The sequence below is a fragment of the Delphinapterus leucas genome, chromosome 8 (genome assembly GCF_059928025.1).
Source record: "Delphinapterus leucas isolate spDelLeu-1000000601 "Yukka" chromosome 8, BTC_Dleu_Yukka2, whole genome shotgun sequence".
NCBI classification, from domain to species: domain Eukaryota; kingdom Metazoa; phylum Chordata; class Mammalia; order Artiodactyla; family Monodontidae; genus Delphinapterus; species Delphinapterus leucas.
In genome coordinates this window covers 30,762,652-30,786,818 of record NC_143136.1, presented here as the reverse complement: position 1 = coordinate 30,786,818, position 24,167 = coordinate 30,762,652, and the positions used below count along the sequence as shown (strand labels likewise).

The 24,167-nt window shown below is 38.6% G+C and overlaps 1 protein-coding gene across 1 annotated transcript in view; it reads left to right on the top strand.

The window, feature by feature from the left end:
• The window catches only part of PARD3B (par-3 family cell polarity regulator beta), a 1,040,415-nt gene that overhangs the window by 823,332 nt on the left and 192,916 nt on the right, over positions 1–24,167 (top strand). Inside the window, exon 20 of the mRNA XM_022567488.3 lies at positions 19,648–19,950. Within this exon, the coding sequence (XP_022423196.1) occupies positions 19,648–19,950 (303 nt within the window). The remainder of the gene's footprint in view (positions 1–19,647; positions 19,951–24,167) is intronic.

Sequence of the window (24,167 nt, the reverse complement as noted above, 5' to 3'; positions counted from 1 at the left end):
TATCTCTACGTTTGAGTATCTGAAAGTTTTCATTATAAATTTTTAAACGTGCTCATATTTAGATGATGTGTAGTTAATATAAATGAAAGAAACATTAATATTGAAGTCAAACACTGGGTGGAATTCAAGAATCCAGTTCCTGCCGCTTAATAAATACGAGCTCTCAGGCAAAATACTGAACCTCTCTGGACCTCAATTTTCTCATCTATAAAGTTGGGACTTCTGTAGCTTGTGAGAATTAAGTTATACAATCATGGGGGGCGGGAATCACAAATATTGCTAGTGTCTGTTCTTCCTATTGGATAGATGAAACACTGGATAGGATGGGCTCTTGTGTCAGGTACAAGTTTCCCAATTTAAAGTGTTTGGAGGGCACTTTTTGTTTCATTTTTTGGCTGCACCGCAGCGTGGAGGATCTTAGTCCCCAACCAAGGATCAGACCTGCGCCCCCTGCATTAGGAGTGTGGCGTCTTAACCACTGGACCATCAGGGAAGTCCCAGTGGAGGGCACTTTTAACTGTAGAGTATTTTAAAATTCCAGTTTTTTTTTAAATTTATTTTTTTTATTTTTTGAAGGATTGAACAAATGTTTAACCAAAGAAAATATATGGGTGACAAATAAGCACATAAAAAGATGTTCATCGTCATTAGCCATCAGCGAAATGGAAATTAAAGCCGCAAGATACCATTATACAACCTGATAGAATGGCTAAAATAAAAATATCACATGCTGCTGAGGATGCAGAGAGACTGGAAATCCCGTACGTTACTGGTAGAAGTGCACAAGAATATAGACAATCTGAAAACAATTCGGCAGGTTTTAAAAAAAAAATCAATTTAAAACATATATTTGCCGTATGGCTCAGGCATGCCACTGCTGCTTAGGCTATGATAATTCATCTTCATACAACAACCTGGACATCAATGTTCATATCTTCTCTACTTATGATCTCCAAAAAAAGGGAGTCACCTAATGTGAACTGAATAGTATACTGTGGTTACATTTCCTTTCCTTTATTTTTCTTTTTTTTTTTCACACACACACACACACACACACTGTATTTTATTTTTACAAGAGATAAATAAACTGACACCAAGCATTGTAAATGGATGACCACAACAAAAGCAACAATGATTGCAATTACGAAACACACTCATACTATGTCATAATATTGACATTCAGTCCTTGTGGGACTTTTTTTTTATTCAAACAGAAAGTCGCGAAAATTACAATCATCCTCATCAGTTCACTCAGTCCCGTGTCATTAATTTTTTTTTCATCTTGATCGTTTGTTAGCACTTTTATGAATTCATCAGTTTTCCACTTCCAGTTTTATTTTTAGCTCATGGATTCAACCACTTCGTACAATCTCCACTGCTACATCTTCATTCAAGCCTTCATTGCTTGAAACCTCCCATTGGCTTCCTGCCTCACTGAGAGTAAAAGCCAAAATCTTTACCAGGGACCTCAAGACCTGCCTGATCTAGGCCCTCATTTCCTCTTGGGCCTCTGACACCTCACTCCCTCACACTGGCCTCCTCCCTGGTTTTGGCTTCCCTGCCTCAGGGCCTTTGCACCTGCTATCCCCTCTGCCTGAGATACTCTTCACCAGTTATCTGTACAGTTTCACCCTCCTCTTCTTCACATCTTTAATTTAATATTCTCAGTAGTGCCTTTCCTTACCACATATTTAAAAGTATAAACCTCCTACAAAACTTCTACGACTTTTCCCTGTTTTATTATCCTCTGTTGTACTTACTACTATCTAATATTATTTTTTATTTTACTTATTTTGTTGTCTGTTTCTGTCTCCCCTGACTACAAGAGGGCAAAGTTTTATATGCACTGCTGAATCCCCAGCATCAAGAACAAAACTTGAGACATGTATGTGTTCAATAAATATTTGTTGAATGATGAATGCAGAAACTTGTAATAGACTTAAAACAAGTTGTCTAGTCTTTAGAGGATGCGTTTATGGATCAATAACAATGATATGTATTTATCAGAATCAATAGCTGGTTTATAAATTGGTACTTTGGAAGCGTTTAAATTGTGTGGAAAAGGGGTATGTTTCCTTAAGCAATTAAAATATTTTCTGAACAATCACTCATTCTGTTCATTTGTTATGATAATTATTTTTAGGTAATACATTTAAAAGGGAAAGAATTACATATAAGTAAATTTAGGATTAATGACTCCAAATGTGTTAGATCTTGAAACATGGATTTTAAAGGGGATAAATAACATAATTGGCATTTTTTGCTTTTATTTTTTTTCTGTTTTAAGTTTTTTAAGTGAAAAATAATTTACATAGAGTGAAGTACTCAAGTCTTAAGTAAGCAGAAGAATGTTATCTACTGTATTTTGATGACTTATATTGAGATACAGACTATTTCCATCACCCAAGAATGTTCCCGCAAGCCCTTTCCCATTCGGCACTGCCTCACTCTGTGAAGCAACTGATATCTATCATCGTAGGATTTTTTTTTTAATTTGATGAAAGTTCATAATAATGCAATTGACAAGGAAATTTAGTTATTTCTGAGATATACATTTTAAGGTAATAACTAGAATTATGACTTATAACATTACACCAGAACATATAAGATTTTTAGAAATTTCATGTAATGTCTAAAACATTTATATTAACATATTTCCATACAAATAACCCAAAGAAAGTTCAGTATTTTGTTTGTTTTTTTATACTGCAAGTTCTTATTAGTCATCGATTTTATACACATCAGTGTATACATGTCAATCCCAATCGCCTAATTCAGCACACCACCATCCCCACCCCACCGTGGTTTTCCCCCCTTGGTGTCCATACGTTTGTTCTCTACGTCTGTGTCTCAACTTCTGCCCTGCAAACCAATTCACCTGTACCATTTTTCTAGGTTCCACATACATGTGTTAATATACGATATTTCTTTTTCTCTTTCTGACTTACTTCCCTCTGTATGACAGTCTCTAGGTCCATCCACATCTCAACAAATGACCCAATTTCGTTCCTTTTTATGGCTGAGTAATATTCCATTGTATATATGTATCACATCTTTCTTTCTTTCTTTTCTTTCTTTCTTCTGTGTTGGGTCTTCGATGCTGCGCGCGGGCTTTCTCTAGTTGTGGTGAGCGGGGGCTACTCTTCGCTGCAGTGCGTGGGCTTCTCATCACGGTGGCTTCTCTTGTTGCAGAGCACAGGCTCTAGGCACACGGGCTTCAGTAGTTGCGACACTTGGGCTCAGTAGTTGTGTCTCGAAGGTTGTAGAGCACAGGCTCACTAGTTGTGGCGCACGGGCTTAGTTGCTCCGTGGCATTTGGGGTCTTCCCGGACCAGGGATCAAACCCATGTCCCCTGCGTTGGCAGGCAAATTCTTAACCATTGCGCCACCAGGGAAGCCCCCTTCTAATTGTTTGATATCTCCAGACAAAATATTCTGTGGAAACTTCTTCTATAAAAACAGTATAAAGAGGGACTTCCCTGGTGGTCCAGTGTTAAGACTCTGGGCTTCCACAGCAGGGGACACGGGTTGGGGAACTAAGATCCTGCATGCTGCACAGTGGGGGCCCGACATTGCTCCCTCTGGGTTTTCTCAATGTATCTGCCTCACGTGCTCGCTGAGGAGCCCTACTTCCTGTTAAAACTCCAGCTCAAGCATAGATGAAAACCCTCTCATTTGTTTCAACTAAAATTCGTAGAAATTTTAAAAATACTTGGCTCCAACCTAAGGGAACACAAAGCAAATGAACCAAGAAAATAAAAGAAACATAAAATGAATTAGGCTTATGAGGTACACATTTCTCTCTGATCGTACCTTAGCTAAGGAGCTTCCAGGGCTCCCAGGCCTCAACTCATTCCATGGTCTGAGAAGGTTTTTAATATTCGGTACCCAAAGCTCTGGAACAGATTTTCAGGCACCTTGCTAGGCTTTCTGGCTTCACAACTCTTGGCTTGTTTCCTGTTCTGAGGATAACTTATTTTCTCCTTCCCATCCCTGCCCCCATGTGGAAGAGCCAAGACAAAGATGTAAGTTTCCTCTAGGGCCCACAACCAAGTAGGGAATCCCCAACTCCACTTACATATTGTCTGTCCTGCTTTCCAGGTTGAAGGACACACCTCCAGTCCCTAGGCAGCTGACAGCCAGATAACCATCATGATTGACACCATGTACATTCCACTCTTTAGAGGAAATCCCATCTCTTTTAAAAAGCCTGTCATGATTCACATCTGGGCAGTATCACATTGTTCTCACTATACAAGAAATATACCTGTATAGAGTCATTCTGTCATATTCTTTTTTTTTTTTTTGTACATCTTTATTGGAGTATAATTGCTTTACAATGGTGTGTTAGTTTCTGCTTTATAACAAAGTGAATCACTTATACATATACATATGTTCCCATATCTCTTGCCTCTTGCGTCTCCCTCCCTCCCACCCTCCCTATCCCACCCCTCCAGGCAGGCACAAAGCACTGAGCTGATCTCCCTGTGCTATGCGGATGCTTCCCACTAGCTATCTACCTTACGTTTGGTAGTGTATATATGTCCATGCCTCTCTCTCGCTTTGTCACAGCTTACCCTTCCCCCTCCCCATACCCTCAAGCCCATTCTCTAGTAGGTCTATGTCTTTATTCCCATCTTACCCCTAGGTTCTTCATGACCTTTTTTTTTTCTTAGATTCGATATATATGTGTTAGCATACGGTATTTGTCTTTCTCTTTCTGACTTACTTCACTCTGTATGACAGACTCTAGGTCCATCCACCTCACTACAAATAACTCAATTTCGTTTCTTGTTATGGCTGAGTAATATTCCATTGTATATATGTGCCACATCTTCTTTATCCATTCGTCTGTCGATGGGCATTTAGGTTGCTTCCATGACCTGGCTATTGTAAATAGAGCTGCAATGAACATTGGGGTGCCTGTGTCTTTTTGAATTATGGTTTTCTCTGGGTATATGCCCAGTAGTGGGATTGCTGGGTCATATGGTAATTCTATTTTTAGTTTTTAAGGAACCTCCATACTGTTCTCCATAGTGGCTGTATCAATTTACATTCCCACCAACAGTGCAAGAGGGTTACCTTTTCTCTGCACCCTTTCCAGCATTTGTTGTTTGTAGATTTTCTAATGATGCCTATTCTAACTGGTGTGACGTGATACCTCATTGTAATTACTGATTTTGAGCAGCTTTTCATGGGCTTCTTGGCCATCTGTATGTCTTCTTTGGAGAAATGGCTATTTAGGTCTTCTGCCCATTTTTGGATTGGGTTGTTTGTTTCTTTAATATTGAGCTGCATGGGCTGTGTACGTATTTTGGAGATTAATCCTTTGTCCGTTGATTCGTTTGCAAATATTTGCTCCCGTTCTGAGGGTTGTCTTTTTGTCTTCTTTTTTTTTTTTTTTTTTGCGGTACACGGGCCTCTCACTGTTGTGGCCTCTCCCATTGTGGAGCACAGGCTCTGGACGCGCAGGCTTAGTGGCCATGGCTCACGGGCCCAGCCACTCGACGGCATGTGAGATCCTCCCGGACCGGGGCACAAACCCGTGTCCCCTGCATCGGCTGGCGGACTCTCAATCACTGCGCCACCAGGGAAGCCCTTTTCGTCTTCTTTATGGTTTCCTTTGCTGTGCAAAAGCTTCCAAGTTTCATTAGGTCCCATTTGTTTATTTTTGTTTTTATTTCCATTACTCTAGGAGGTGTATCAAAAAAGATCTTGCTGTGATTTATGTCAAGGAGTGTTCTTCCTGTGTTTTCCTCTAAGAGTTTTATAGTGTCTGGTCTTAATTTAGGTCTCTAATCCGTTTTGAGTTTATTTTTGTGTATGGTGTTAGGGGGTGTTGTAATTTCATTCTTCTACATGTAGCTGTCCAGTTTCCCCAGCACCACTTATTGAAGAGACTGTCTTTTCTCCATTGTATATCATTGCCTCCTTTGTCACAGATTAGTTAACCATAGGTGCATGGGTTTATTTCTGGGTTTTCTGTCTTGTTCCATTGATCTATGTTTCTGTTTTTGTGCCAGTACCATATTGTCTTGATTACTGTAGCTTTGTAGTATAGTCTGAAGTCATTGGGTCTGATTCCTCCAGCTCTGTTTTTTTCCCTCAAGACTGCTTTGGCTATTCGGGGTCTTTTGTGTCTCCATACAAATTTTAAGATTTTTTGTTCTAGTTCCTTAAAATTGCCATTGGTAATTTGATAGGGATTGCATTGAATCTGTAGTTTGCTTTGGATAGTAGAGTCATTTTCACAATATTGATTCTTCCAGTCCAAGAACATGGTGTATCTCTCCATCTGTTGGTATCATCTTTAATTTCTTTCGTCAGGGTCTTATAGTTTTCTGCATACAGGTCTTTTGTCTCCCTAGGTAGGTTTATTCCTAGGTATTTTATTCTTTTTGTTGCAATGGTAAATGCGAGTGTTTCCTTAATTTCTCTTTCATATTTTTCATCATTAGAATATAGGAATGCAAGAGATTTCTGGGCATTAATTTTGTATCCTGCAACTTTACCAAATTCATTGGTTAGCTCTAGTAGTTTTCTGGTGGCATTTTTAGGATTATCTATGTATAGTATCATGTCATCTGCACACAGTGACAGTTTTACTTCTTCTTTTCCAATTTGGATTCCTTTTATTTGTTTTTCTTCTCTGATTGCCATGGCTAGGACTTCCAAAACTATATTGAATAATAGTGGTGAGAGTGGACATCCTTGTCTCATTCCTGATCTTAGAGGAAATGCTTTCACTTTTTCACCATTGCGAATGATGTTTGCTGTGGGTTTGTCATTTATGGCCTTTATTATATTGAGGTAGGTTCCCTCTATGCCCACTTTCTGGAGAGTTTTTATCATAAATCGTTATTGAATTTTGTCAAAAGCTTTTTCTGCATCCATTGAGATGATCATATGGTTTTTATTCTTCAATTTGTTAATATGGTGTATCACATTGATTGATTTGCATATATTGAAGAATCCTTGCATCCCTAGGATAAATCCCACTTGATCATGGTGGATGATCCTTTTAATGTGTTGTTGGATTCTGTTTGCTGGTATTTTGCTGAGTATTTTGCATCCATATTCATCAATGATATTGGTCTGTAATTTTCTTTTTTTTGTAGTATCTTTGTCTGGTTTTGTTATCAGTGTGATGGTGGCCTCATAGAATGAGTTTGGGAGTGTTCCTTCCTCTGCAATTTTTGGAAGAGTTTGAGAAGGATGGGTGTTAGCTCTTCTCTAAATGTTTGATAGAATTCACCTGTGAAGCCATCTGATCCTGGACTTTTGTTTGTTGGAAGATTTTTAATCACAGTTTCAATTTCATTACTTGTGATTTGTCTGTTCATATTTTCTGTTTCTTCCTAGTTCAGTCTTGGAAGGTTATACCTTTCTACTAATTTGTCCATTTCTTCCAGGTTGTCTATTTTATTGGTATAGAGTTCCTTGTAGTAGTCTCTTAGGATTCTTTGTATTTCTACGGTGTCTGTTGTAACTTCTCCTTTTTCATTTCTTATTTTATTGATTTGAGTCCTCTGCCTCTTTTTCTTGAAGAGTCTGGCTAATGGTTTATCAATTTTGTTTATCTTCTCAAAGAACCAGCTTTTAGTTTTATTGATCTTTGCTATTGTTTTCTTTGTTTCTGTTTCATTTATTTCTGCTCTGATCTTTATGATTTCTTTCATTCTGCTAACTTTGGGTTTTGTTTGTTCTTCTTTCTCTAGTTTGTTTAGGTGTAAGGTTAGATTGTTTACTTGAGATGTTTCTTGTTTCTTGAGGTAGGCTTGTATAGCTATAAACTTCCCTCTTAGAACTGCTTTTGCTGCATCCCATAGGTATTGGATCGTCATGTTTTCATTGTCATTTGTCTCTAGGTATTTTTTCATTCCCTCTTTGATATCTTCAGTGATCTCTTGGTTATTTAGTAACATATTGTTTAGCCACCATGTGTTTGTGTTTTTTACATTTTTTTCTCTAATTCATTTCTAATCTCATAGCGTTGTGGTCAGAGAAGATGCTTGATATGATTTCCATTTTCTTAAATTTACTGAGGCTTGATTTGTGACCCAAGATGTGATCTATCCTGGAGAATGTTCCATGCGCACTTGAGAAGAAAGTGTAATCTGCTGTTTTGGGATGGAATGTCCTATAAATATCAATTAAATCCATCTGGTGTATTGTGTTATTTAAAGCTTCTGTTTCCTTATTTATTTTCATTTTGGATGATCTGTCCATTGGTGTAAGTGTGGTGGTAAAGTCCCCCACTATTATTGTGTTACTGTCCATTTCCTCTTTTATATCTGTTAGCAGTTGCCTTATGTATTGAGGTGCTCCTCTGTTGGGTGCATATGTATTATAATTGTTATATCTTCTTCTTGGATTGATCCCTTGATCATTATGTAGTGTCCTTACTTGTCTCTTGTAACATTCTTTATTTTAAAGTCTATTTTATCTGATAAGAGTATTGCTGCTCCAGCTTTCTTTTGATTTCCATTTGTATGGAATATCTTTTTCCATCCCCTCACTTTCAGTCTGTATGTGTCCCTAGGTCTGAAGTGGGTCTCTTGTAGACAGCATATATATGGGTCTTGTTTTTGTATCCATTCAACAAGCCTGTGTCTTTTGGTTGGAACATTTATTCCATTCACGTTTAAGGTAATTATCGATATGTATGTTCCTATGACCATTTTCTTAATTGTTTTGGGTTTGTTTTTGTAGGTCCTTTTCTTCTCTTGTGTTTCCCACTTAGAGAAGTTCCTTTAGCATTTGTTTTAGAGCTGGTTTGGTGGTGCTGAATTCTCTTAGCTTTTGCTTGTCTGTAAAGCTTTTGATTTCTCCATCAAATGTGAATGAGATCTTTGCTGGGTAGAGTAATCTTGGTTGTAGGTTCTTCCCTTTCATCACTTTAAGTATATCATGCCATTCCCTTCTGGCTTGTAGAGTTTCTGCTGGGAAATCAGCTGTTAACCTTATGGGAGTTCCCTTGTATGTTATTTGTCGTATTTCCCTTGCTGCTTTCAATAATTTTTCTTTGTCTTTAATTTTTGCTAATTTGATTACTATGTGTCTCGGCCTGTTTCTCCTTGGGTTTATCCTGTATGGGACTCTCTGCGCTTCCTGGACTTGGGTGGTTCTTTCCTTTCCCATGTTAGGGAAGTTTTCGACAATAATCTCTTCAAATATTTTCTCTGGTCCTTTCTCTCTTCTACTTCTGGGACCCCTATAATGTGAATGTTGTTGCGTTTATGGTTGTCCCAGAGGTCTCTTTGGCTGTCTTCATTTCTTTTCATTCTTTTTTCTTTAGTCTGTTCCACAGCAGTGAATTCCACCATTCTGTCTTCCAGATCACTTATCCGTTCTTCTGCCTCAGTTATTCTGCTATTGATTCCTTCTAGTGTAGTTTTCATTTCAGTTATTGTATTGTTCATCTCTGTTTGTTTGTTCTTTAATTCTTCTAGGTCTTTGTTAAACATTTCTTGCATCTTCTTGATCTTTGACTCCACTCTTTTTCCGAGGTCCTGGATCATCTTCAGTATCATTATTCTGAATTCTTGTTCTGGAAGGTTGCCTATCTCCACTACATTTAGTTGTTTTTCTGGGATTTTATCTTGTTCCTTCATCTGGTACATAGCCCTCTGCCTTTTCATCTTGTTTATCTTTCTATGAATGTGGTTTTTCTTCCACAGGCTGCAGGATTGTAGTTCTTCTTGCTACTGCTGTCTGCCCTCTGGTGGATGAGGCTATCTAAGAGGCTTGATGGGAGGACTGGTGGTGGGTAGAGCTGACTGTTGCTCTGGTGGGCAGAGCTCAGTAAAACTTTGTTTCCCTCCCTGTTGGTTGTTTGGCCTGAGGCAACCCAACACTGGAGCCTACCTGGGCTCTTTGGTGGCGCTAATGACAGACTCTTGGAGGGCTCACGCCAAGGAGTACTTCCCAGAACTTCTGTTGCCAGTGTCCTTGTCCCCACGGTGAAACAGAGCCACCCCCCCACCTCTGCAGGAGACACTCCAACACTAGCAGGTAGGTCTGGTTCAGTCTGCCCTGGGGTCACTGCTTCTTCCCCTGGGTCCCAGTGCACACACTACTTTGTGTTTGCCCTCCAAGAATGGAGTCTCTGTTTCCCCCAGTCCTCTCAAAGTCCTGCAATCAATTCCCACAAGGCTTCAAAGTCTGATTCTCTAGGAATTCCTCCTCCCGTTGCCAGACCCCCAGGTTGGGAAGCCTGACGTGGGGCTTAGAACCTTCACTACAGTGGTTGGACTTCTATGGTGTAAGTTTCGCCAGTCTGTGAATCACCCACCCACCAGTTATGGGATTTGATTTTACTGTGATTGCGCCCCTCCTACTCTCTCTTTGTGGTTTCTCCTTTGTCTTTGGATGTGGGGTATCTTTTCTGGTGAGCTCCAGTGTCTTCCTGTCAATGATTGTCCAGCAGCTCTTTGTGATTCTGGTGTGAGAGCACAAGAGGGAGTGTGAGCACGTCCTTCTACTCCACCATCTTGGTTCCTGGTCATCATAGGATTGTTTTGCCTGGTCTAGAATTTCTTTTTTTTTTCTTGTGGTACGTGTGCCTCTCACTGCTGTGGCCTCTCCCGTTGTGGAGCACAGGCTCCGGCCGTGCAGGCTCAGTGTCCAAGGCTCACGGGTCCAGTCGCTTCACGGAATGTGGGATTCTCCCCGATTGGGGCACGAACCCGTGTCCCCTGCATCGGCAGGCGGACTCTCAACCACTGCGCCACCAGGGAAGCCCTAGCATTTCTTATAATTGGAATCGTGTAGTAAGTTCTTCCTTTGTGTCTGGTTTCTTTCACTAAGCGTGATAATTTTGAGATTCACCCCTGTTCTTGAGTATTTCACTACATAGTTTATTTTTTGTTATTGCTGATTTATATTCTATTGTATGAATATACCATTGTTTGGTTATACATTCTCCTACTGAGGAATCTGAGTTATTTCCATTTTTTGCTTTGATGAATAAAGCTACTACTGGGCATTCTTCAAGGATTTTTGTGGAAATATGTTGTCATTTCTCTTGTATTAGTAACTGAGTGGTAAATTGTTGGGTCATAGCTTCAGTGTATGTCTAGTTTTTTGACAAAATCCCACATCTTTTCCCAAGGGGATTATATTGTGTTATACATCCACCAGCTGTATATGAAATTTCTAGATGCTCCACATCCTTCCCAACATTTGATGCTGTCATTCTTTTTCATTTTAGTAGGGGTGTCTCTTTGTGTTTTTTTTTTTTTCTTGGGTTTGCGGGCCTCTCACTGTTGTGGCCTCTCCTGTTGCAGAGCACAGGCTCCGGACGCGCATACTCAGTGGCCATGGCTCAGGGGCCTAGCTGCTCCGCAGCATGTGGGATCTTCCCGGACTGGGGCATGAACCCGTGTCCCCTGCATCGGCAGGCAGACTCTCAACCACTGCACCACCAGGGAAGCCCTCTTTGTGGTTTTAATTTGCATTTCTCAGGTGACTTATAATGCTGAGCACTTTTTCATTTGCTTATTGGGCATTTCTAGATCGTATTTTGTAATGTATCTGTAGAAGCCTTTTGCCCAGTTCTAATTGGGTCATTTTTCTTTTTATTAGTGAGTTGCAATTATTTTTTTCAATATATTTGATACAAATCCTTTGTTAGATATGTGTGCTGCGAATATTTTCTCTCATTTGCCTTTCATTTCTTGATTTGTTTTAATGAGAATTTTTGATTTTAATGAAGTCGAATTTACCAGTTTTTTCTTTTATGACTCATGTTTTCTGTGTACTCTATTGTCCTTCCCCAAGGCTGTGAAGATATTCTCTTTTATTTTATTCTAATAGTTTTATTGTGATAGCCTTCATGTTCAGGCCTATCTTGCATCTTGAATTGATTTTTGTTATGGTATAACGTAAGGCACAAGGCTCTTATTTCCCTTATGGATATCTAGTTTCTTTCTTCAGTAACACTTGTTGAAGAAATTGTCCTTTCTTAATAGAATTTTTTGGCACCTTTGTTGTAAATCACTTCACTGAATACGTATGAGTCTGTTACTGGACTCTGTTTTCTGTTCCATTCATTTATATGTCTAACCTTTGGCTTAATTACAGAAGCATTATAGTTAAGTCTTGAAGTTAATAGTGTAAGTCTTCCAACTTTATTCTTATTTTGCTAAGTGTTTTGGTTATTCTTGGCCCTTTAACTTTCCAAGTAAATTTTAAAATCACATAACTATGGAAAATAAACCTGCTAGGAGTTTGGTTGGGATGACATTCAGCCTGTAGAACAATTTGGATGAATTGTCATTTAATAATTGAGTTTTCTGATTCACAAACAAGATATAACTCTCCGCTGATTTAGATCCTCTTTAATTTTTCTCATCAGTATTTTATTGTTTTCAGTGTCTTTTCTTAAATTTATCCTTAAGTGTGTAATAGTCTTTAATCCTATTTTAAATGGTATTGTTTTGTCTGATTGCTCACTGTTGGTATATAAAAACACAATTGATTTTTTATATCCAACTTGTATCACACAACATTAATAATAAAAGCTATAATTCAAGAAACTTCCCCGATATAAAATTTAAAAGTATATGTAAAAGTACATACTGAAAGAGTTATCAAACCGAAATGACTTTTCTAGTAATATTATTAGACTTTAAAGAAAAGCAAATAAAATAATTTGACCAGATAAGCAAAAAGAGCAAGTTATTTATAAGTAATTTATGACAAATAAAATTAGACGGTCCTCCAACTTTTCATCAGCAACACTTTGTCATAGAAAATAGAGGATGGAGTCACATGTTTTAAATAGTCAAGAGAAAAAGGTGAGCCAATAATTTTATATCCAGGAAAACTGGCTTTCAAATATAAAGGGTATACTGTTGTCAACTTAAGCAACACGATCCCATGAGTTCTTCCTGAGGAGTCTAGAAATGACTGCATGTTCATTGACATTAGGATTGTGGCCCTTATGAGTTACTTATAGAACCAAGATTAAATGAGAGTTGAGTAGAAGTATAGTATGTAGCAGCTATATGCTTCAACAATGTAAATATAGTACAACTACAAAAATGGAGGGATGTGGGGAAGAGCTTATAAAAAGAGAAGTTTAACTCTTTTTAATAATCATACCAGTGGTGCTATTGGTATTGTTATTTTGAAACTATTATATGTGTAATATAAAGCATGTTGTAACCATGTGATACGTAGTTCCAGCATTTTCTGTGTCTTGAGAAACAGGATTCTTAATGTGGAGGAAAGGAGATACTTATATAATATATACATGCTTGTGATGAAGAGGGAACACATGGACACCTTCTGGGGTATCCCACAAAAGTCGAGTTCTTGACCTCAGTAATAGTTACAAATATGTTTGCTTTATACCAGTTCTTTAATCCATAGATTTGTTTTGTATGAATTTCTGTATCTTTTTTTCATTTTATAATAAATGGTTAAACCAACAAAAAAGTTGTAATAGGATTTTCCTCACCAAAAATTTTAATATTAGGCAAACTTACATAAACCTAATAGAAGTTTGCCAATAACTTTTACTAAATGTGTTACTTTGGTGGTGGAGCTGTAGGTGGATAACTCGAATCAGTGTGTCCCACCACATCAGACTTACACCCCAGCGTTAGGTAAATCATGCATATCTGTGCCCATTTGCGTGTGTCCCTCTCTCTGACTGAGTGCCTCACACCACTTCCATATCTCTTCCCTGCTCCTGGAATAAGTTCCTTCAAAGCCCAGTTCATGTGGCACTGCCTTCATGATTCTTCCTCAAAACCCTTAAGCTGAATTGACTCTTACCCTTTGTACATGCAGTATCTTTGTTCTCCCAATGAATTGTTATTACTTGTTTATATCTCCTTGATAATGAGCCAGGGACTGATAATTGTTCCTTTTTTCTTTCTGGTATACAGTACAATATCAGTAGCTATGAGTGAATAAATCAATCAGTCAAAATTAGCAGAAAGAAAAACATGACACTCAAAGAGCTTGTAGGCTAGTTATAGAAGCAGAATATCCAGAAATGCATCAATAAAAGATTTTTATTTTGTTTTATTTACAAAGTAGCATATAACAATTGCAGATTAATAGAGAATTTGCTGGATACATAAGTAGGAGAGGAGGAGGAGAATTATTGAGGTCTATGAGGAGCTGTAAATGAGTGAGTTTAGCCTCATCTCCATAGTTGATTGGTGGAGAATGGGTACTCTAGGCCAAAGGAGTTGATTTGGAAGGGACCAAATAAATGTTCAATGAATAGTAATTTGAAGAAAATCGTTAGCATAACTGAGTTGATAATGGAGTCATAAGAAATCAGGTTTGGAAGACAAAGGATGCCCGCTGGTACCTGTTTAGTGTTTTGTTTTGTTTTGTTTTGTTCTGTTTCAATTTTGATTCACTACAACAGTTAGTAAGTAGTTGTAAGGGACTTTTAATATATATATATATATATATATATTTTTTTTTTTAAGATAACTTTTTTTTTTTTAATTTATTTATTTATAGCTGTGTTGGGTCTTCGTTTCTGTGCGAGGGCTTTCTCTAGTTGTGGCAAGCAGGGGCCACTCTTCATTGCGGTGCGCGGGCCTCTCACTATCGCGGCCTCTCTTGTTGCGGAGCACAGGCTCCAGACGTGCAGGCTCAGTAATTGTGGCTCACGGGCCCAGTTGCTCCGCGGCATGTGAGATCTTCCCAGACCAGGGCTCGAACCTGTGTACCCTGCATTGGCAGGCAGATTCTCAACCACTGCACCACCAGGGAAGCCTGGGACTTTTTATACTTAAAAAACTTTTTTAAGTATCCTAAATATATATGATATAAAAATGCAAACAGTATACCTTCAATTCCACTCTCCAGAGGCAACCATTTTTATGAATTTTTTGTGTATCCTTTCAGACATTTCCTATGCATGTAGAAAGATATGTACATATACATACAAATATTCACTAATATCTAGACCCATATGTATATCTTATTTCTTTTTAATATAGGAATAGCATGACCCTATTTTTAAATTGTACAATATTTAATTTCCCCTATAATGCACATATAGGCTGTATCTTATTTTTCACCATTATGATAACATGTAGTGTGTTTTTCTTTTTGATCATATCTGGGATCCTTTAGTTATAATAAAGAAATTTATTCCATTTTCATTTATTGTCATAATAGATCAATCTTATCATATTTTGTTACTCTCTTTTTTACTGCTTCCTCTGTTTTCTATTTTTTACTCTATGGTTGTGGTTTTGTTTTGTGTATTTCTCTTCTGCTGATAATTTGTTGTTTTACTGGGTTTTTTGTAATTGTATTTCATATACTATGACCCATTTCCTGATTTATCAACTCTAAGCAGTAACTACAGATGCCTGCTTTAAAAGGTGAGGAATGCTTTCTCCTAAATCACCTCCTTGTTAGCTTCTGATTTTCATGGTGATATTTTTATATTGTCAGAGTTTATAATATTTACATTTTTCTGTAATTATTCTTCCTACAAATGTTTAGCCTTCATTTTATATTTGAATGAATGTTTTGCTCACCTCCACACCTGTCATTCCGCAGCTTTGCTGGGCTGAATTCTTCATTTGGATTCAATTCTTGGTTGGCTGCTATTCATTATTAAGTAGTTTTGCAAGATGGGTCAACAAGCGTTATATTCTCTTGAGTTTGTAAATGTCTGAAAACGTTTTTCTTTTGTCTTTATTTATGTTTGAGGCCAGCCTGAATTTGCCTGGATTTTTAGATGACTTGATTTTTCTCTTGACACAATACTTAATGCTTACTATATGCAATAACCCCTAATATTTTCTCTTTTATTATATTTAATTTTCTTAACGCTTATTATCACCCATTAAGTTAATTCCATGTTCTATGGTGTTTAATTTTTTTTTTTTAGAAATCTGTACTAAAATATAGTGTTAGATGACAGGGCATAGTGATCTAAGGTCACCAGCCACTTGAATTCCATGTGTTCTCTCAAAATATCTTCTTGCCTGGTCTGCTGGGTGCACTGCCCTGAGGGCTTGTTTTCTATGGCCTTCCATTTTGGGAGAGCACATCACCCTAACAAGAGATCAGCCTGCTTAGTGAAGCCTCTTAAATGACTTAAGGTTTTATGTTGCTGGGTTCGTGTTTATCTCTGCTCTGCTCATCCTGCCCTGTCAGCTACAAAGCAGGTTCATGCTTCTTTTCTCTTCTCCCCATTTACCTCCATGAAGTTTCTTCAGGGTAGAAGGAAATTTCTCTTTTAGTGGAAATCTGTCTCTTCTAACCCTGCCTCTTCTCCCTTCTGAGGTTGGAACCTCACAAAGATTTACCCTACAATCCCAATGTCCTACCCCTGTCTTCAAACTCTCTTTTTCTAAGTAAAAGTTTGTTGTCTATAGTCCTCTGAACTCTTTCTCTTACTTTCAGTAAAATGCCTACCCTGCTAGAGACAAAGGTATATATCAACTCTTGATATACTATCCCTTTTGGATTGAGTTTGAATTTCATTGCATGTTTTAAGATTATGGATGTATTCTAATTATATTGTAGATGGAATTTTCTTCCCAATTTCTCAATTGTTCATTCATTTAGAGCTCAGGGAACAAAATAGAATAACCATACTCTTACTCTATCATTTATCACAATCTTCTGTTAGAGATCCTTGATCTGACAGAGATATGATATAAATGCTCTTTTGAGGAAGATTATTCTAATCACCTTTTAAGGTACAGATTAAAGTGGGATATGGTGACATGTCCAAAAAATCTTAGAATAATCTAGCCAGCACAGTCTAATAGAACCTGCTGCAGTGACAGAATTAGTCTATATTTGCACTGTCTAATATAGTAGTCCCTAGCTCATGTAGCTGTTGAGTACTTGAAATGTGGTTTGTGAAACTAAGAAACTGAATTTAAATTTTTTTAATTGTAATTAATTCCAATTTAAATTTATATAGCATCATATGGTTAATGGCCACCATATTGGACAGTGCAGATCTAGGCAATATAAAGCCTGAACACTAAACTGTGGCTAAAGAAATGGAAATAAAAGAGGCTATCCAAGAGGTATAATGGAAAAAAGAAATAACAATGTTTTTGTAGGGGAAGAGACAAAGAGGAGATTTAAACAATTCAAAGGCAAGTGTGCTAGAGAGAATGAGGAAGCTGGTGGTACCATCCAATCAAAAGGGGATATTATCCAGGACTATTTTGAAAAATAGATATTTTAACAGGTTGAGTTCCCAGTGGTAAGGAGACATCCACGTGGAAATGACTATATAAACAATTAGAATTCTCACACTGAATTGGAACAGAGGGAGGTCAGAACAACCAAAAAAATATATATTTCCTTGACATTTCTCTCTTGAGAGAGTCTTCTCTGCTTCCATACACCCCTTTACAGAGATTGACTTGTCCTCCCCCACGCGGAGAGATCCTGATATATGGCATAATAATGACGGTTCACAGACATTACTATTTCACCTACTGAGTGATTAATATGAAATTAGTTACTGAAACACTCTGTGGCACAGAGAGGAGAAATTTGGTTTTGTTTTAGAAAGGAAAAATACAAGGTAAAATATTGCTTTGCATATATGGAGTAACTTTTCATCTGAGAATCTTTACATACTCAGCAAGCTTAATTAATGAGAAAACCTCTAAAAAGGAGAAATGATGAAATAAGGAACACAGATTCTAGTGTTCTATTTCTGTGATTTTTAAAAGTCAAGCTTGGTGTTTTCCTCTTTCATTAATGCACCAGTGTAGCCCCGTGTGGCAGCCATGAGATGTTCATCTTTCTGCTGAGTGATTTCTCTAGAAGGCATCCCACTTAGGAGGAATAGTAACCACACAAAATGCCACCCCCTAACTTTATTGATGTCCTGTGCTCTATTTGCAATGGAAATCCAGCCATATCATCACAGTGCAGCAAGCATCCTCCAATAATCCAGTCTGCACCGTCCCTGGAAAGATTGTTTTGTTGCAGAATGGAGCAGGTTATCTTCTTCATCAAAAATTATTCAAAACAAACATCCATGAATCTGGAACTAACATGCATTGAAAGAGGACAGGCAGGGCCTCTTAACGGGTACCCTGCTGTGTAATCTTCCTTTCATCTTCATTCAAAATCCCTTGGAGATTCAAGCTCCCCTTTGCACAAGATATAAATTCTTCTCATTACTCATGTGTAGGGTACGTGATTTGACCTAGTCAAAAGAGATACGCAGTAATGTATCCTGGCATTTATTTTCATCTGTTGTGACTTGAAGATACTGTTTTTTTGGTCCTAAACCTTCTTCTTCATCTTTTTACTTTTCCTTCCTCCTCTCTACTCAAAGGGGGAAAAAAGCCATTCTGCCAAAAGGGAAAAGACCTTGAAAAATCATGGCTTTTAAAGAATTTTACAAAGAGTTTGATGTTCTGTAAAATAAGACTAGCTGCCATGTGCAAAAATAGCTGTTTTTATTTGAAGAGGAAAAGATACTGAGAGAATTCAGTTTCTGTTTTTTCACTCATCCAGGCCTTCAATATACATTTCCAGGCATATATAGATCTTTCACTTCTAGTCCACGGTCCTCTCATATTCTCTGAGCCTAGTTCTTCAGATTTATCCCCATCCTTTCTTGAGTCTTTCTTTCACCACCTGAGCCAGCATCGTCTTATTTTTCTCCTCCTGTACACAAGGTACCTTGTTTACCCGGTGATGTGAGGATACATTCTCTCCTCGTTAGTGGAGAACACCTCCTGACACCGTCGAATCACCATCGTCCAATAAGATGCCACAGTGACCTTTCCATTTTAACATGTAACTGGGAATTTAGGAGATCTGGCCTAACACTTTCCAGACTAAATGAAAAATTCTCAAAATTCAGTTGGATTTGGAATCCACCAAAGTATTTTTTTCTGCTCCCATTCCCAGTCTACACAGTAAGTACACTGATTAGCCGTGGCATTTTGTAATATCACTAAAGGCTTTAGAGCTGTGGAGTTCTGCCAGTAATGGTGTTTAATTCACTTATATGTGCCAATTCGTCTCTGTCAGGAGCCTATTAATTTCTTCACTATTCTACTCTGTCCCTAGCCCCTGGATAATGAAACACAATGATCCCCATTTGTGTAACCAAAAAACTTAGAGTCTCTCATAAATTATCTCTGATCCCACTGCTTTTAGTGACCAGAAAGCCCCTGTATTTCTTTTTCATATTTAAATCAATTTTTGCAAGCTCTTTTCTTTAGAAGAATACACTAGAACTCAAAGTCACCAAATGATAAAATCACAGACAAAGTATAAGATTCTGATGGGCTCTTGAACATGCATCCCTGTCCCAAGTCAGACTTCTTTAATATTACACCAAAGATGGCCCGTTCCCATTTATAGGGAGGAAATGTTACTGAAAGTCAGCCTCTGACTCTGCAATCAGCCCAGTCATCAGTGGGCAGGATATTAAAGTACCTATAGCATTGCTGTAAAAGTAAAGACCCTGTAACAAATAAAGGTCAGAGATATAAAATTAATCCTGTGGAATCTGCTATTGGCATTTCTGCATGGTGTGATCTTGAGTATCCAGGAAAGTGACTGTTAAGTGACTGACTAGGGGGAATTAACATAGATTCAGGAGCGTCTCTCATTGTATCGGCATATAAACTCACATACATCTTGTTCTGCATTTTTCAGGATTGGGGCAAAACATCAGGAGCTAAGGGAAAAACAAGCAAGAGGTCTTATTGATTATGCCGCTGGTGCAATTGGATCACTGCATGATATGGACGATGATGAAATGGACCCCAACTATGCCAGAGTAAACCACTTCCGGGAAGCATGTGCACCAGCAAATGTCTATAGGTCTCCATCTCCCCCTCGGGCTGGACCACTGGGGTACCCTCGGGATGGCCGTCCACTGTCTCCAGAGAGAGACCACTTAGAGGGTCTCTATGCCAAGGTCAACAAGCCATACCATCCACCAGTGCCAGTTGACAGGTAATATAACTTATTGAAAGATGAATGTAGTTTTAATTCAGTAAGTTTCAAATCATCTCTACTGCTGAAGCAGATAAAAATATATCCTTCAATCTATTAAAACTGAAATGGCATAGTACCCTTGACAAGTGCTATGCTTTGACCTACCCGTAAGGTATCAGCCATCAAAAATAAAGCAACTGACAGTTCTAAGGTGGCATGAATGAATAGTAGTAGTTGAGTTCATGAGGCAACAGGGAGCAATTTTTGAAGGAATATTGTAACAGAGAACTAGTGATAAAACTTTGAAGGAATATTGTCCTTTCTCCTAAGAGCCCTACTATATAAGACTTATTCAAGAAGATGGCATGACACTTGGAGGTGAAGAGTCAGTGAAGAGAGTGGTGACTTCTAAGTGGGTGTAATTATAGATAGCCTCAGAATTCCAGGAGACTTTGCAAAGATTGGGATTTTCTGCTGGAGGCATGTGTGATCCTGCATAGATATTCATGGGTGATCAGAGGTAGAAAGGAGATAATCTTGGCAATAGGAGTTTGATGAAGTAGAGAAAGATAAGAGGTGACAAGGCCAAGGATCTTTAGGTTTCACAGCTGAGGAAAGAGATAATAGGACTATCTGTCAGTACAATTGAAGTAGGTAGGGAACAAGATGATTCCAACCCCACCTCCTGCCAAAATCAAAATGCCTTATCCCTTGAAAGGCTGGTATAGGAGAGTGTTAGTCAATATATATTGTTAGGTGACCCTTGGAATTACACACAGAAGGAATGAATTGACTGACCTTGGTTTAATCTGCTGTAACTTGAAGTCTGGAGGGAGGAGATGAGGGGGGAAGGGTGGCAGGCACAAAGAGCTCTCATTCCAGATGAAAAAATGACTTGTTTTCCAGATTCCCTTTGGTCCTGACAACCACCCAGTCCCTATTAGTAACCAGCTTTTGTGTGATGGCGTGATATATCGTATATGTTTACCATTTACATTTCCCCAGCTGGGTGATATTATGCACTTTCAATTAGGTTGGGGAGAGGAAGGAAAATCATGGCGTTTTTATGCAGACTGTGAAGTGCAGCTTCACAAGACTGATTACCTTTCAGAGCCTTTCCAATAACCAAGTGGGAAGGAAGGAGCAATTTTTAATCCTTACTGTCAAGCCTCCAGGTTGATAGTATTAAAGAAAGATGGTCAAGTTTTTCTTTGGGATAGAATGAAAATATAAATTCCTGTGACTTTGTGAGACAGCCATAACAAAACTGTTAATTCAGAGGGCTGATTAAAAGCTGGCCTTTTTCTCCCAAGCCTTTATAAAGGGTTGAATTTTTATCGCGTAAATAATGATACCAGGCATGAGTCTCTTCTGGCCCAGACGACAGCCAATCTTCCCTTCTCTAAATCAGATAGGTCTTCATAGTAAACCCCATGGCAAGTGCCCTCTGCTAGAATCCCAGTGCAGAACTGTTTCTAGGAACCTCCAAAGCCAATATTTCCGATTCTAATTCCATGAAAATAAATAATAAGCATTCTGTTTAAAAATGTCCACTCCTCCAATGCACGTGGAGAATTCTGTGCTAAGCCACACTGAACAGGTTTCCTTACTTCTTTCTTCTTATCCCCAGTGGCTAATGTGCATTGAAAGTCTCTAAGAGGAGTATACAACAGTCAATGCTATCACTCCTCAATTTTCTGTCACCTAAGGCTTATTTTTTTTGGCCAAACATTATGACTGTTCTTTGGGACACTAGAAGATTCTATCCTGAAGCTAATTTTCACCCACATAGATTTGACCTGGACAGAAATTTCTTAGGATAATTGTAACTGTAGCCACTATAGAATGATATCAGGGAAAAAAAAATTGTTATTTACTGCCCAACCCAGACATGTATAAGCAATATTCTTTCCTTTGGCTCTGACCTCTTCGTATTAATAAATGATCTAAGGTTCTTTCAGTGGAGCTTTAGACAGTTGTCGTATTTTTGGATAACAGATCAAAGTGTAACTCTGTATACTCAGAATTATCTTTATTCTGCTCTTATCTTTAATCGTATTTAAAAATTGTTCTGCTCCTTGTTCTTTAAGTCTTAAGCAATTTTTGTCTTGGCACATAATAAGCATTCAGTAACGTTAGCTATCGTCATCGTATCATCATCGTCATTATTATTATTACTGGTTTTTATCAGTGAGGTTCTGAACTTTCCAACATGCCTGGGTCCAGGTGAGTCTGAGCGAGTTGCTGTGGCAGCATCCCGAACAGTGCCCACGAGCAGGAACTCTGAGCTCTAACCCTACCTTATTTACAGTTAGAGGACTGTCATTCTTTTAGTCATCTGTACAGACTTTCACTCACTAAGTGTTCATTTGGCACCTACTGTGTTCTAGCTACTGTTGTAAGCTCTAGGGATGATACAAAGATGACTGATATGGTCCCATTCCAGAGGAAGTCATATTCTAGGGAGGAGGGAATCAACACATGTAAAAATAGATAACTGCAACTTAATGTAAACAGAAGAAAAAGAAGCTTTTCTTTTCTAACTCTGCTGCTCACAAAAGGTCTCCAAAAGGAAATGATATTTGAACTGGCTCTGGAAGGATGCATAAGAACTGACCAGATACAGTAGAAAAATTGTTTTCCTTACAGACTAATTAGCATGTACAGGGGTGAAGTGGCCGGAAAGGGCATGGCACATTAGGGAAGCTCAGAAGCACCCAGAACATGGAGAGTGGATGGGAAGGAAAGTGAGAGGAGATGAGGCTGGAAAGCAGATTGGGGCCAAACTGTGAATGAATAGGTTCCATCCTATACTCACACTTATTAATTGGTAGTAGCTGTCTGCAAATCTGTGTTAAGAAGGGTTCTGATCAGGTTCCCAGAGGTTGGGGATGAAGGGAGAGATGAACGGGTGAAATACAAAGAATTCCTAGGGCAGTGAAGATACTCTGTGTGATATTATAAAGACGGATACGTGTCATTATACATTTGTCTAAACTCATAGAATGTACAACACCAAGAGTGAACGATAATGTAAACTACAGACTTTGGGTAATAATGATGTGTCAGTGCACGTTCACAGTTTTAACAAATGTACCACCCTGGCAGGGCATGTTATTAAGCAGGGAGGCTATGCATGTGTGGGTGCAGAGGGTATATGAGAAATCTCTGTACCTTCCCCTCAATTCTGCTGTGAACTTAAAACTGCTCTAAAAAAATAAAATCTTAATTAAAAAAAAAGAAAAGAAAGGAAGAAAGAAGGGTTCTGCAGTTATGCTTGAATAGTGGTGTCTGCCCTGGGCTCCAGAAGGATGAGCAGTAGTGTGTGTGCAGTGGGTGATCCTGTGCACAGTGGGAGCCACCAAAATGCCATAATTAGGTAATGAGCTGATAGATCTGTATTTGGGGAAAATAGCTCTGCCAGCTTGATGACAGACAAAAAGGAAGATGGTTAGATGGTGAGATAAATTAAGATACGATTAGAGTAGTGAAGGATGGCAAGGGTCTGGGATAAGAGAGTGGCACTGGAGACAGGAGAAAATAAGAAACAGCCAGAAACCTTAGCTTAAAACTAGGAGAAAGATGTTTAGCCGAGACCACAGTGGTAAGATTTTCAAATGCTTCAGAGAGGTCATTAGAATGAGGACTAAAAAGAGGATTTGGGATATGGCCACTCAAAGGTTATTAATTAATTTAGAGAGAACAATGTCAATAGCTAGATAGGAGGAGAGGGAAAATTACAATAAGAGAGTTGATTAGGAAGTGAGAACTGAGTGAGCATGGTGGTAAAGAGAGAGAAGAGTAGTTGTAAGATGAGAAGGCTTGCAACCTTGAAATTCTTTACATGACAGTATTTCAGAGCTAACGAGAGAATTCAGAGACCATCCAGAATAGCCTTCTCTTATTATCATTGCAGAAACTGAGGCCCAGAGGAACTGGGTAACTTGCCCAAGATAGCACAGCATGGAGTCAAGACTTCATTTATTTAGTGTCTACTAAGTGTCAGGACCTGAGTTCAGTACTGGGCCCATCAGGAAACAAGGAGGAAGACGGGGGCCTTCTCCATACGGAGCTTACTGTCCAGTGGATGCTGCAAATGCAATGAGAACACAGTGTGAAAAGTGCTCCTGTAAGGGAAGCGTGGGGTGACTGCTGAGTCTGGGGTTGCTGGGTTGGAGGCACAGGGGACAGTGTGGGCGAAAGCCAGGAGGTGAGAGGAAGCACGCTGTGTTAGA